Consider the following 14193-nt stretch of genomic DNA (forward strand, 5'->3'; position numbering starts at 1 on the left):
AGGCCCAGCCGCTCGGCATGTGGGATCTTCCCGGACCGGGGCACGAACCCGTGTCCCCTGCATCGGCAGGCGGACTCTCAACCACTGCGCCACCAGGGAAGCCCTAGGCTTTGTTTCTTGATGCTGCTGGGCACCAGTGTGGGCGGAGGCACTCAGATCTGGTACTCCCAACCCTCCCCATCCTCCAGAGCCCTGTCCACCGTCCTCCTCCGCTCTCTCCTCCGGGTCGCTTCCCGCAGCCTCTCCCAGTTCACGCTGCTGCGGGAAGTACTTCGAGACACCGAGGGGACAGGAAGGGACAGGTGGGTGCCGAAGGGGCCGCCCAGCCACCGTCCTTCCGTGTCATCTTCGGAGCCTGGGTTGCAGAAGGCCTGCGCGTAGCCCCGGACGAGCTGCCGGTTGAGATTCTGTCTGTCTTCCACCCTGGGGGGAAGGAAGAGTTGATGGAGAGGCTGACCTTGGACCTTGTCTCCTGGCCCCGCCCAGCCCTACTGCTGGTGCCCTTTTCCCTCATCTGCAGCCCGAGTGGGCACAGGGGTTGCCAGGCCTCGGGAAGCAGCACAGAGCCGAGTCCAGCAGCTCTGGGGATGCTTTCAGGGCCCAGGAACCTAGCAGGCCCCCTTCTCCCAGTGAGGCCTGAAGCCTAGGGAGCACACAGGCCTGCACAGGGCCCCTGGGGGCAGGAGGTTGAGCAGAGGGACGCCAGCCCCCGCTGTCACTCACCGCAGGAACCAACGGTCCCCCAGCCCGAACTTGCGCCCGCAGATCCCGGAGCGAGGCCACAGGCAGCGAGGCAGCTTCTTTTCCAGCATCACTGTGGTGGCCACGACCTGCGTGTGGGGACAGAAGATGATGAAATCAGAGGCTGGGTGCGGACCAGGAGAGGAGAGGACGCCAGGCAGAGGGACGACAGCTGAGCAACATCTGGGAAACTCATGGTTTCCCAGAGGTGACAACACCCCTGAGGTGGGGATGGCAGTGTCAGCTTTGTCAGCCCTCTTCTGCGGGAGAGAGTGGATGGGCCTTGAGCCCTACAGCACTTCACCCGTGACCTGCCATCCAGGCCAGGCTGGTCCTGTAGCAGGTGGGGAGACCTTGCTCCAAGGAGACAGGAAGGAGGGGAGAGCAAAGAGAAAGGGTCCGCAGGGCTACAGAATATTTTGACCCTCCAGATGTAAAGGCCACTTAGAAACACAGACATCCTGCAGAGAAATCTCATATCAATACATTCGCATGGAAAAAAATATTTTCATCAGCAAACCCTGTTTAGCCAGCTAAGGGTTTTTTTAACTCCATTTTCTACACAACACAGTTAGATGCCATCCAATTTGAGGGATTTCCATTTATTTTGCTGGAATTACTTTTGTTGATAAATTATTTTGTATTTTGAAATGATTTGATCCAATTCGTTCTTTTGTCCCCATCACAATTATCTGACGGAAGATAGTTTCTGCTATATAGGGAGTTGGTGTGGCATTACTTTTAACAGGTCCAATTTTTCTGGGTCACATTTGGAAGACTTAAATATTGCCAGAAAGATGTGATACTCCAGCTTTTTTATTCAGTAACAAACTTTACTGAATGCTGTTGCAGCCACTACTAAGCGTCATTTCTTGTTGATTCTAGAAAAGACAGATTTGGCTTTTTGAGAAAACCGTGAGGAATTCTTTTCAGCTGTTCCAGTATTGCTCAGTCGTATTGCTAATCCAGTTCTGTACACTTTGCATAATCTTTTGTACTGTGCGCTAACCGTCCAAACCTATGTTGGGGTCAAACTATCCGGCCTCTGAGTTTGGCCCCGTCCTTGGCAGGAAGGGAATGACTTGCACTAACCCTCCCAGCCACCAGGGGGCGCTCACCTGGGCCCTCCAGAGCTCGTCCCGCTCGTGGGCTACGCGCCAGTGAGTGTCCCCCATCATAGCGATGAGGAGGTTGAGCATGAGCAGAGCGGCGATGATGGCGAAGGCAGCGTAGGCGATGCTGTACATGAAGGGCAGGTCCACGTCGTAGTTGGCAGGGCCGTCGATGATGGTGAGGAACAGCTCGAAGGTGCTGAACAGCGCCATGGGGTAATTGTTGAAATGGCCCAGCTCGTTAGGGTCCTCTGTCTGGAAGATGATAAAGAAGGCTGCTCCGCCCCAGGGGGTGAGAGTTATATGTGAATAAACCACAGCCAGCTCTTTGCTGCCCATTTCAGTGCTGTTTTCCTTCCTCTCCCACACCACCAGCCCAGCCCTGCTTCACTCTGCGCTTTGGGTTCTTTCAGTCCCATCAGGGGCTCACCCTCCTGACCCCAAGAGCCACCGCCCCCTAACGCTCCCGAGGGACAGCCCATCCTTAGAGCCTAGGGCGGCCTCTTACCTCTGCCTGTCTTCCCACCTCCCCCCGCCCCGCCACGTTTATCCAGAGGTATCCTGTGCTATCTAGTTTCCTCCAGCCCAGGGCCCCCATCTCAGACGATGTACCTGAGGCAAAGCCCAGGATGACCACGGCCATCAGCCAGCAGAATCGCATCAGATCGCCAAAAATCATCTAGACGGAGGGGAGGGAGGGGAGGACAGCTCCACATCAATCCCTGGAGCAAATGCCCCTTCCAGCCTCTAAGAGGTCTAACTCTGAGAAGTCTTAACATCTCCACCCCTCTCGCATAGGGTTGGCAAACTGGCCTGCTGGCCAAATCTACTTGGTCAGTTTCGGTTGGCCCTTGAACAAGACTTTTACATGTTTAAAGGATTGAAAAAAATTTAAGAGGAGGAAGAGAAAAAAGGAGAAGAAAATCAAACAGACTATATGTGGCTCTCCAAGCCTGAGACCTCTGTTATCTGACCCTTTACAGAAATGTTTGCAGCCCCTACCCTAGGACCTTTCTCTAGAAAGCTTGGGAGGCGGCACGGACCTTCTGGATCATGACGGTGAAGGGGCCCAGCATCTGGAATCCTCGGGCGAAGTACATGACGTTGCACCAGCCCAGCACCAGGGCGAAGGACATAGGCACCACCTCCCCGTTGGTGTTGGTGAGCCTCATCGCCATGGTCACCAGCACCGTGCAGGCATAGGTGATGCTGGGGGGAGAGCAGGGAGGGGGTGATGAGAGGGAGACTGGGATGATCCTGGGGGTCCAAGAGCAAGGGGGTGATGGAAATGGTGCCCACACACTCAGGTTCAACCTCTGTAAGCTCGATACACAGGGTCACACACATATCAGAGAGGGGCCTCTGGAACTGGCGTTCTCCAGAAGTCAGGGATCCAGGGAGTAAAACTAGAGCCTCGGTGAGGAAAGGGATGGGGGTGAGAGGAAGGAGGCTCACAAGAGGACGTGGAAGGGTCCTCCAAGGATGGTCTGTCCAAAGAAGCGAGTGACCCCCACGCGGAAGATGTCTGGAATCTGGAGAGAGACCAGGAAGACACAAAGGCCCTTGTAGACTGAGGCTCGGGCTGGATCCCCGTGGCAGACAGCCTCACCCCCAGATCCCGACCACACCACACCTCTATGAGCAGAATGATCACAGCTCCAAAGACGGACACCAGCTCCCCCACCAGTCGGAGGTGATCCTCGGGGGTCACATAGGCCTCCTGAGGGGGGAGACATGGTCAGAGGACTCAGGGCTTCCCTGCCTGCCCCTGGGTACAAGTCAGCGTCCCTTGTCTAGGGTCACAAACCAGTCAGGTTCTTTTTAACCTGTTAAGTTTGGCGCCCTCAAACTCTGCTCTTAGAGCATCGCTATGTTTCTGTGTGCATGTATTTTGAATTTGTGCCTGTGTGTTTGAGGCTTGAGCGAGGGAGAAACGGTGGTAAGACGGGAACGTGATTCACGTCTAAGAAAGGGCAGAGAGCTGGATCCTGCCCGAAGTTCTGCTGCTCCTAGGGTGTCACCTGAAGTAGCTTCTGCTGTAGGAGGGTGTTGTCCCGGGGGCTAGTTTGGTTGTTGGTCCTGGGATCGAGGGGGCGGTAGACACAGCACGTGGTAAAGCAGACCATGTACAGCAGGTAGATGGCAGCCAGCATACAGAAGTATGGCCGCCCATATCTCTTCCACTTGAGGTTCACCAGCTCCTTCACTGGCGTCTGGTCCAGGATCTGGCGAGCCTGCAGCAGAACAAGAGGAGAGCAAGCAGCTCGGAGACCCTGACTCCCCTCCCCCGCTGCTCCCTACCCTGAAGACCACACACCGCCCCCCCATACCCCGTACCTCCCGCTTCTTGGAGGTGACGATAAGCTCCAGCAGGGATTGCTCCTCCCCCGAGGAGTCGATGTCTGTGAGGTCGTAGAGAGTGGAGGTCAGTGGCCCATACGTCCACTGGATGTGCTTCCGTTTTTGCATCAGGTTTTGGAACATCTAAGGTTGGGGGTGGAGGGCAGGTGTGTGCAGAGAAGCAAGCAAAGGGGACTGTCACAGGGTGCGGCTGGGAAGCCTGCCCAGATCACAGCACCCCGGAAAGGGTGCTCGCTGTGCACTCAAAGACCACAGCCTTGCGGGCAAAAGAACCCATCTTCACCCCAGCCTCCAAGTTCACCCTCTTCCCCCGTAACTCCCTCTAGAGCTTGGAAACAAGAGGTGAGAGGATGCAGGGCTGCTGCTTGTGGGCTGAAAGGACAAGAGGACGTGGGCATTTCACACCACTCCAGGGTGGGATCTAGACCCTGTAAGTCCCCAACAATTCAGGGGCGAGAAAGTGGGCAAGAAAGACGGGCTGCGAAAGAAATTCCAATTGAAGCTGAAAACGGGATCTCAGCATCGGGGATAACTGGTGACATCTGTTTCCTCAAAGGGCCAGAAACGTAATATGAAGGTCAGGAGAAGGACACGGTGGGATTGGGGGAGGGTCCCTCACCGTGGTGTTACCCTCCACTCCAGCCAGCTTGAAGGGGGTGAGGCCCTGGTGATTGGGCACGAGGTCCAGGGACTGCAGGTGGCCCCCGCGCCCATCGTAGGACAGCAGCAGGTTGTACATCTGGCAGGCAAAGGTTTTGTTGGGCTGGAGGACGAGGATGTGCAACACTGTGTTTCCTGGGGGAGGACACGGGCTGTCACGTGGCCACTGGGACTAGAGTCCCTGATGCTCCCCATGACCTCCCCCCACCACCCCCGGGTGGACCTGAGGGCTGTCCCGGCCCCTCCTCTGCAACCCAGCTCCCCCTCCAGCCCGGCTCTCACCCAGGGAGTCCTGGGCCCGGATGTCAGCGCCGTGCTCGATGAGCAGCCTCACGATCTCCTCGCTGCCCACGCAGGCCGCAAAGGACAGAGGGTGCTCCCCTGGGGATGCAGGGGGGCCCGTGGCTTGAGGGTGCAGGCTGGCATGGGCAGTCTCTCCAGGGGACTGCCTCTCCCTCCCCACATCTCAGCTCTGGGCCTGGGGACACTTGTCAGCAGAACCAGAGGCGGGGACGGTGCAGAGGGCCCTGCGCCGGGGGTGGGCTCTGGCCTTCAGCCTTAGGAGGGCGGCCCTCCCAGCTTCCCCCGGCATGGAGCCCCCTCAGCCTGCCCTCCCTTTGCTCTTGGCCCCCTCCCCACCCTCCCAGCCCTGGCCCTGGCTCTCACCAAAGTAGAGGAGGTTGTGGGGACCGGGGCGGAAATTGGAGCCTGTAACTCTTGCAGACACGTTGGCCTCGTGGGCAAGCAGGGCTTTCACCAAGTTCACGTTCTGGTTCATGACGGCCATGTGCAGTGCCGTCTGACCTGAACAAGAGAGCTCTTGTCATGGGGTCGGTCACCAGGATCCTGCAGGGGGTCCCTCCCATATCTCCACAGGGTCCTCTGAAGACCAGGGCAGCCTTTCGCAGGGAGGATGGGGTGGGGGTTTGCTGAGCCTGGCGGGGTTCCCAGGGGATCCAGCTGCTGCCTGCCTCTTCCCACTCTAGGCCTTTCCATTTCAGGGGTTGGTGCTCGAATGAGCTGCAGTGAGGATGCTCAGGTAGAAGGGACATGGAGAGGGGGATAAAGAGGAGGGGGGCTCACGTTCCCTCTTGGTTTCCCCAAATGATCCACCGCCAGGACTGCCCTGAAACACAGCTGGTCGCTCCTCCCTCCATCCTGAGCCCCTTGGCCTCTCACCCTCATACAGCTCAGAGGTAATGGGCTCGTCGACCAGCTCCGGGGCGGCCTCCATCAGCGCGATGGCGGCCTCCAGGTGGTCATAGAGGGCCGCCACGTGCAGCGCCGTCTCCCCCAGGGCTCCTGACGTTGACAGAGAGAGTCACATGGCTTTGCTGGAGCAGGGGAATGGGGACTGGAGAGATTTGGGGGCCCACAGCGGAAGGTCCTGGGGCTGTACTGGCAGGAGGCTGGTGGAGGGCGAGCTGTGTGCACAGGGCTTACCTTTCTGGTGGACGTCGCAGGCTTCATATTTGAGCAGCTTGCCGAGAGCCTGGACATCATTCTCTTTGGCAGCTGTGAGGAGAGGAGACTCCCAGATCCTACAAGGGAGGGGAGCGTGTCCACTTGTGGAGCAAGGTCCGTCATACCCCCCAGTGGCAACGAATTCCACGGGTCCTCATCCAGAGAGGTGGGGCCATTGGGGGGGGAAAGCGCTGCCTGGTCTCTCTTTCTCTGACCCGTTAGTTAACCCAAAGCAACTTTTCCCCCTTTTAGCTTGCGTGGGAGAAGGTCAGGAACTGCTTTCCTTTCCCCTGGGTGCCGTGACCAGGGTGTGTGTGTGTGTGATCTGTGCACCTGGGGTATAGAGGGAGGAGTTCCAGTTAAAATACTCATTCACCTCCTGACCTATTGACCTCTGGAGGAACCCTGTTTCAGCTTCACTCAGAGTCTTGAGATTACTCTCCAAGATAAGCTTTGCTTTCATGGACTAAGGGTACAAGGAATTCCTTCCTCATATTTGCGGAGGAGGCTGACATGTAGACGCTGGCAGATTTTCCTCCTGTTGTGTCATGCTCGCCTCTTTAGACCTCGGCAAAGCCCTTTGACTCTGGCACTTTCCTTCCTACAACAGCATATCTGGGGGTCAATCGAAAAGCAACCGTGGGTCCTTTTTTTCCTTCTGGCCCCTACATCCGATTACAGTCTCTCCCTGCTTCCTATCTGCTTCTCACTTGTTTTAGGCAAAGCATCATCTTCTTTGACTTTCCAGTCTTACACCTACAACGAACTAAAAAACCTTTTGTAGTATCAAAACTTAGCCCAACTAAGACACACGGGGTCCCTTTTATTTAATTTTCTCTCCTGGCCCAGAACCACTTGGTCTTTCTATGGGAGTGAATGAAATAACACCATTTATCCATAGATGGCCAGTTATGTGAACAGGAGCTCATACACCAAAGAACCCATAGTAGCAGGAAATCGACTCCACGAGCTGGGGGGTGAGTGGGTGCTCAGGAGAGGAGGAGAGAGCACGACACGTCCGTCTCCCTGAATGCTGTGGCCCCAGCTCCCCGCATCAGGCCACGGAGGCATCCACCTGTCAGTTCAACATCTCTCTCCGTTCAGTCCCTGCCTTCTCATTCCTGTGATGCTCATTCATCCACGTCCTCATTCTCTAGGCCAGGATTAGCAAAATATTCTCTTTCCCTACACCCCTATTTACCCCAATCCATTCTTCTGGATGCTGTCAAGATACTCTCTCTAAAGGGCAAATGCAACCACGGTTCACAAAAGTCTGATGGGTCCTTAAACACCCAGGAGAAGAAACTCAGAAATCCTCTACAGCCTTTGTGCAACTCCTTTTCCATGCTCTCTTCCTCTCTTTGGCCCTCCACCCAGCATTTCAGCCTCACCACCCCAGGGCACACCATCCTCCCCATTCCTGTGCTGTAACTCAACTCTCCTTCCACCTGGACTCTAATCCGCCCCCCTGCCCCCCGCTGCCGTAATCACTCTCTATTCTGTGCTCGCGATGCCTGGGAATATGCCCAGCGTATGGCAGACACTCATTGCCAGTAGTAGAAGGAGTGAATTGTAGCAATGCCAGAAGGTGGTTTGGCTTTACCGCCCTTCCTTAGTATCTCCATCAGGCCACCCCCTAAGCCAACCTTAGGCAAACGTATAATCTAAGTAAAAAATAGTATGCTTGGTATGCGCACACAGCTGCAAAACAAGTTTGTTACACCTTCCACCACCCCCCACCCCCATCATCCCTACCATCACCACTACCTTTCCCAACAATTTGCCCAAAGCCCCCCTTTATAGATGTTGTAAAGCAAGCAGTATTCCCCAACACACACACACACACACACACACACACACACACACAACGGCTGGAAGTTTTCCACCCTCTCCTCTGGCCTTACTTTCCTTTTTAGCATTTTCACTGTGTTCTGTGATAAGCATCTGTCTCTTCCTCTACACCAGGGGCCCTTGAGGTCAGAGATCAGCCACTTTCTCATCTTTGTAAACGTTCTCTGCCCCCCTCCAATTAGCTTCTAGTTTTGTGCCCCATTTTGACTGAAGGTTAATGGCAAAGCTAGAAATAAGTCCAAGGGGGCTTCGGACCCAAATGCAGACCCAAGTCTGCTCCCTGCTTCCTAAGACATGAGGGGGGAGGCTAGTCAGTGGCAGCCCCAAAGATGTCCCTCTTGGTCCTGACACATCTCTGATGCCCATAAATGTCTCTCACAAACCTCCAGTCCATACGTGTTCTGTTTCTGGCCTCTGCTGACTGCCCTACTGGCCTGGGAAGAGCAGGGAGGTATTGTTCGAATGGGGCTGGCCAGATTTACCAAGTAAAAACACGAGGATGCTTGGTTAGAGTTGAATTTTAGATACACAGAAAATAAGTTTTTAATATAAGTATGTCTCATGCAATATGTGGGACACACATATACTAACAACTTATTTGTTGTTTATCTGAAATTCAAATTCAACTCTGTCTTGTATTTTATCTGGAAACCCCAATCAGGTTTATGGAGACCTGGCCTCCTTTGGGTGGCAAACTCCAGAATCCAGCAAAAACGGAGGGCAGTGTCTGAGTGGTTCCCAGGGAAGCAGGCAGAGGCATGATTTGCAATAGCATCACAGGGCCACAAGGGGGCAGCCGAGAAAGCCCTTGCTCGCATTCTTGGCAATAAGGCAGATCCCGCCCCCCTCCAACCGCCTGCCTACCCTTGTGCCCCATGAAAAAGGCACAAGAGCAGACGCATCCAAAGATTCTTGTGCCTGGGAAATTAGCTTCTTCCAAAGCAACCCAGCACAGACGTTTAGATCTGGAGCAAAATCTACACATCATCACCAGACACCTCCCTACCGCAGGAAGAAGAGACGATATTGCCAAAATGTCTTCTGATTTTAATGGTTAAATTATACTCCCTCCCTCCCAGGGGAGAGTTCACTTTATTTAGTAGAATCAAGAATGCTTAACATTACTACCAGCATCTCTTACTTACAGTGATTTAGAGCAGTGGTCCTTAACCAGCGGTGATCCCCTCCCGCCTCCCAAGGAACTGGGCAATGTCTGGAGACATTTTTGGTTGTCATGACTGCAGGAAGGGGTGCTACTGGCATCTAGCGGGCAGAGGGCAGGGGTGCTGCTAAGATTCTTACACAAGGCAGCCTCCTGTAACAGAGAATTATCTGCCCAACATGTCAAAAGTGCCAAGGTAGAGAAACCCTGACCTTGAGGTATAATTATTCATAATCTTCTTAGGAAAGTATTTTTCACATTAAATAGAGTAAGGAATTCCCTCTGTGTTTTCTTACAAATCATTAAATACTCAACTAAGAAAAAAAAAGGTGAAGCCTTTCAAGCACCCACTGATTATTTAATAAAAGACTTAATAAAAGAGATCTGAAATTACAACGATATGAAAGGTGTTTCTGGAATTTAGAATGTCTTACTTTGCTTGACAATTATAATATTGAACGGTATGGTTCGCTAATGGACTAGTAGAAATGCCACTATAGGATTTCTGGCATAAACCTAGCACACTTTCTCTAGAGTAAATACGTCATTGATCTTCCCTCAGGGCTCCCTCTGGGCCCCAAGGATCTGTCACTCGCCTTCTCTCCCGTCCCCTCAGCCCGTCCCTCTGCCTCCATTCTTGTGGATACATACACGCACATCTGTGTGTGCACTCACACGTGGACCTGCACACGTGGGTGCCGTAGGCACGAATGAAGTTTTATATTGGGTTGCTGGGAAACAAGGCAGGATCAAAGAGTGTCTAGAGAAGAATTCAAATCTGAATTTTAGAGCTAGAAAGTCCCTAGAAACTTAGTCTAATCTGTTCATGTAATCGATGGAGAAAGAAGCCTGAAGTCCTGAGGTGATTTGTCCAAACAAGTCAGAGGCAGCGCTGGGACTCCCAACGGCCATTTCTCTGTCCCTATTCTCTCTGTTAATCAGGATCCAAAGACGGGTCAGAGCAGGTATGGGGGGCATGGGAGCCACACGTGTGGGTCCCACTGGTTTCTCCACCAGCCCCTCCCGGAGGAGCGTGCCAGCTGGGCAGGGGAGGGCCACACCATCTAGAAGCCCTGACTCTGGTTCCGTGGGTGGATCCGGCTCTGATAGGAGGAAGCTCACAACCCCTTTAAGTCCTGCCATCACTGGGACTTGCCTTTTGACTTTCCTTATGTCTTTTTTATTTTTTTTTATTTTTTATTTTTTGGCGGTACGCGGGCCTCTCCCGCTGCAGAGCACAGGCTCCGGCCGCGCAGGCTCAGCGGCCATGGCTCACAGGCCCAGCCGCTCCGCGGCATGTGGGATCTTCCCGGACCGGGGCACGAACCCGTGTCCCCTGCATCAGCAGGCGGACTCTCAACCACTGCGCCACCAGGGAAGCCCCCTTACGTCCTTTTTCATCACAACAGTCCCATGGGTTAAATGTGCTTTTTAGCTTCCAAAGCAGCATCTCACTTACTATCACGTTTGCTCTTTACAGCCCCGTGACACAGGCTGAATCATTCTCTCATTTTTCCGCAAAGGAAACCGAGGCAGCCAAGCCAAATCCTTGCCAGAAGATCAGACAGAGTTTAAGGCAGAATGCTTGGCCGAGAACCTAGCCTCAGGCTCTCACCACTCAATTATGCGGTTCTTCTAGTTTTATGGCTCTTCCCAATTTTTCTGGCGGTGGGGGTGAGGTTGGGGGAGCAGCCGGTGCAGTGACCACAGGTGAAGCAAAGAGCAGCCCTGAGTGGGGAGGAGCCGCGCCCTGGCCCCTTGGGGCGACCTCCCTCCAGCTCAGGTTCTGGGCGATGGGATGAAGAAGCCAAAGCTCGGAAAAGTGGCTAATTCCAGATTTGGCCGCCTTTCTAGTTGCCAGAACCACATCCTGCATGTGGTAGACGCACGCTCCTTCAGGGAGCGTTCCTGAGGCCGAGTCCTCATGTGCTGCACGGTCCCAGCACTGACTTTTGACAGACACGCCAGTTCACAGATATTAATACAGGGATCCATCTAAACAGAAAAGAACCCCCAGTGTTCCCTGCCTTTTGCCAACTAGCGGGAGGGTGACCATGCCAGCGAGGGGGTCGGGGGAGGGTCAGGTTAGGCAGACAGACCCTGGAAGCTGCTCAGCACACCCAACACCAAGCAAAATCAGAGCCTGCACTGTCCTCCTCAAGGGGCCCATGAGGCTTGTTCACAGCCTTCTGAGAACACTCGCTAAGCTCACTTTTAACCCAAGTCGATACCTACTGGTGCGTTTTGCCCATGAGAACGTGAGCTTCTTGAGAGCAGAGAATGTGTCATGTTCATTTCTGCAAACCTAGCGGAGAGTTTTACGCTCGGTGTCTAGTACATTGCGTCTCAGGAAATAAGACGATGCAAAGCTGAGAGAGATGATGCAGAGGAAATGAGAGAAAGTGACGGTTCAACTTGGATCCCAACAATATCCATTTAGGCAGAGGGAGCGGCGATGAAGACCCAAGAAGAGTCTACCAGAGAAAGAGGGATGCTGGGTCCCCCATATTTCTGGAGAGACCTGGATGGCTCCCTTCTCGCTGGACCATGCTCCACCCCCCAAGCCCACCCAGAGCCCCCTCTGCTCACTCTGGGTCTGCCTCATTCCCAGGGGGTGGGGGGATGGTAACAGGCCCTTCTCACCTGGCCATGCTGTCCTCACTCACATGGTCCGCTCACGTGTGTCTAGCTGCCCACAAATCTTCCCTTAAGCTGGTTGATGGCACAGCCTTGGACTCTCCCCTTCCCGGCACTTTCAGGTCCTTCTGGGGAGTATCCACCCAGAGGGGAATCAATATCCCAGGATCCTGGTGTCCGGGAAGAGAGGGGTCAAAAAACTGTGGAATCAAGACGGGGGAGATCAAGAAGGGGGGAGAATCAGGCCTTCCTAGCCCAGGTGACATCAGGCCTTCCTAGCCCAGGCCTGCCAGAGGAAAGCCCACCAGAAGTCCCTAAGGAACAGGGGCAGAAAAGATAAGGAAAGCAGCCGCGGGCTCCGGCCCGCGTCTTTCACTCGGTCTTCGCCACACATAGGCACACAGGGAGCCTCTGCCACCACTTCCAAGCCCCCAGGCCTTTCTGGGCTCCCGCCGGGCTCCCCCAGGCCCCGAGGTCCCGAGAGTGGGAAAGGGATGAATGGAACAAGTGATGGCCCCGTCTCTGACAACAATACATCCTGTTGCCTCAAGACGTCATCCGCCAAACATGTGCTCAGCCCCCACTCTCCCAGGCCTGGGGGGAGAGAGGTGGGCAGCTGGTGTGAGAGCTGGGAAGCCAAAACTCAAAAAAGGAGCACATCTCCAACCCTGAATCCTTGAGCAAAAGAAAGGAAACCGCAGGGCCTCCAGATAGCCGCCAGCCTCCCCGACAGGCTCAGGCAGACCCCTGCACTCGGAGGTGGAGAAAGACTCTCAGACACAAACACTTTGGACCTTCCCCTTTGAATAGACATAATATCTGCCTTCTCAGGGGCCCAGGAAAGTCCCAAGAGGAGGACTTCCTTCTAGCCTGCCAGCCCCTGGGTGGGGAGATCACAGAGACTCTGCAGAAGAAACCACACGCTGGCATGGCCTCGAGCTTTCTCCCTGCCCCTCCTCTCCAGTTCCCAACTCTAAGCTGCCATGGAGGGCGCGGGGAGCATCAGATGAGTTCAGGGCAGTTTCCAGGGGCTGGAAGCAACAAGTGAGATTTGCTTCGGGCTCAAACTCTAGAGCCTCTCAAATTCCTCAACCTGCATTTGACAGTGAGTTCCAAGCACATCTGGAATTTGGGCCCATTACCCATGCCTCTCTCCCTTAGCAGAGGGTAATAAATTTCAGGGCTGGGTTCCAGCTTTGTTGTCTCCATACCAACCCCCCTCTACCTGCCCCAAGAGTCTGACCCAGAGAAGGGCCTGGGTCAACGGCTGATGCAGTAAGTGCACAGGAATGATGATTAGCAAATTTTGTCTTCTTTTGTGATTACCAGTGCCTGCAGTTCCCTCTCTGCTCCATTCGTTCATTCATTCATTCCCACATGTGTACATATACGTGCTATGTGTTTCTGTCCGAGAGACTGTTCTAGGGGCAGGGGGTAGAGATATAAAGCACCTCCAGGCTGCAGGTCTATGATGCCATAATCCTTCCCGGGCCCAGCAAGGTGCCTGGCCTTCCGGGAAGTGCTCACAAGAGGCTTCCCTAATTGATTGGATCTTAAAGATAGCAAACACCTGTGTCACCCATGCCAGCCCCCTCCCCTTCCACCTGGCGTCCTGGGGAGCTGGCCCCACAGACCCGAGACCAAATGTTCCCAAGGAGTCAGGCCTGGAGGAAGTCTGCCCAGACAGAGGTGCCCAAAAGGGCTTGGGGCCGGGGGAAAGGGGAGAAGAGGGACGGGGGTGGGGGGGTGAGGGGCCAGCCTGGGGGTGTAGGAGGATCCCCTTGAGGCTCACCTCTTCTGCTGCAGCAGGTTCTGCTCGTCTCGCCTCTGAGCCCATGACTCCTGTCTCTGGAACCACCTACGGAACTTTCTCCACAGGCAGAGAATGTGCCCCTTCTCCCTGGGCAGCGGCAACCCCATGGAGTGTAGGGCCGGCTCCGTGGGGGGCCTGGGGCCAAGGCCAGACCCCGCCTGGACTCAGCCCTGAGGCCACATCAGCAGCCCCTAGGGCCGGCCCGCCTTCCCCCCTAGAGGTCCCGTCTAGGGCCTCCCAGGTGAACCAGCCGGACACAGAGGCCTCCGAGTTTGTTACACTTGGCCGAGCTGGGACTCCCGCCACTGGGGCTTCTCCTCTGGCAGGAGCTCTCCTGGGAGCAGCAGAAGCCCTGCAGACACTCCCTCACTCCTCCCAAATTACCTGAGATT

The 14193-nt window shown here is 54.8% G+C and overlaps 2 protein-coding genes across 3 annotated transcripts in view; one reads left to right on the forward strand and one right to left on the reverse strand.

Annotated features, from left to right (window-relative positions):
- EPHB6 (EPH receptor B6) overlaps positions 1-1395 on the forward strand; it is a 32941-nt gene extending 31546 nt beyond the window's left edge. For both annotated transcript variants that reach the window (XM_082631856.1, XM_082631857.1), the window contains exon 19: positions 729-1395. The gene's annotated coding sequence lies outside the window, so the exon portion shown is untranslated. The remainder of the gene's footprint in view (positions 1-728) is intronic.
- TRPV6 (transient receptor potential cation channel subfamily V member 6) lies at positions 152-13923 on the reverse strand. The gene is made up of 15 exons (XM_082631858.1): positions 13781-13923; positions 6318-6415; positions 6054-6176; positions 5541-5678; positions 5157-5255; positions 4834-5009; positions 4191-4337; positions 3875-4087; positions 3487-3573; positions 3309-3385; positions 2897-3062; positions 2466-2532; positions 1860-2128; positions 724-830; positions 152-423 (listed from the first exon to the last, which is right to left on the reverse strand). Exons 1-15 carry the CDS (start codon positions 13906-13908, stop codon positions 153-155), a joined length of 2166 nt encoding a protein of 721 aa, XP_082487984.1. The 5' UTR covers positions 13909-13923; the 3' UTR covers position 152.
- Positions 13924-14193: the final 270 nt, after the last annotated feature.

The sequence above is a fragment of the Mesoplodon mirus genome (assembly GCF_964341445.2).
Source record: "Mesoplodon mirus genome assembly, chromosome: 9".
In the NCBI taxonomy this organism is placed as follows: Eukaryota; Metazoa; Chordata; class Mammalia; order Artiodactyla; family Ziphiidae; genus Mesoplodon; species Mesoplodon mirus.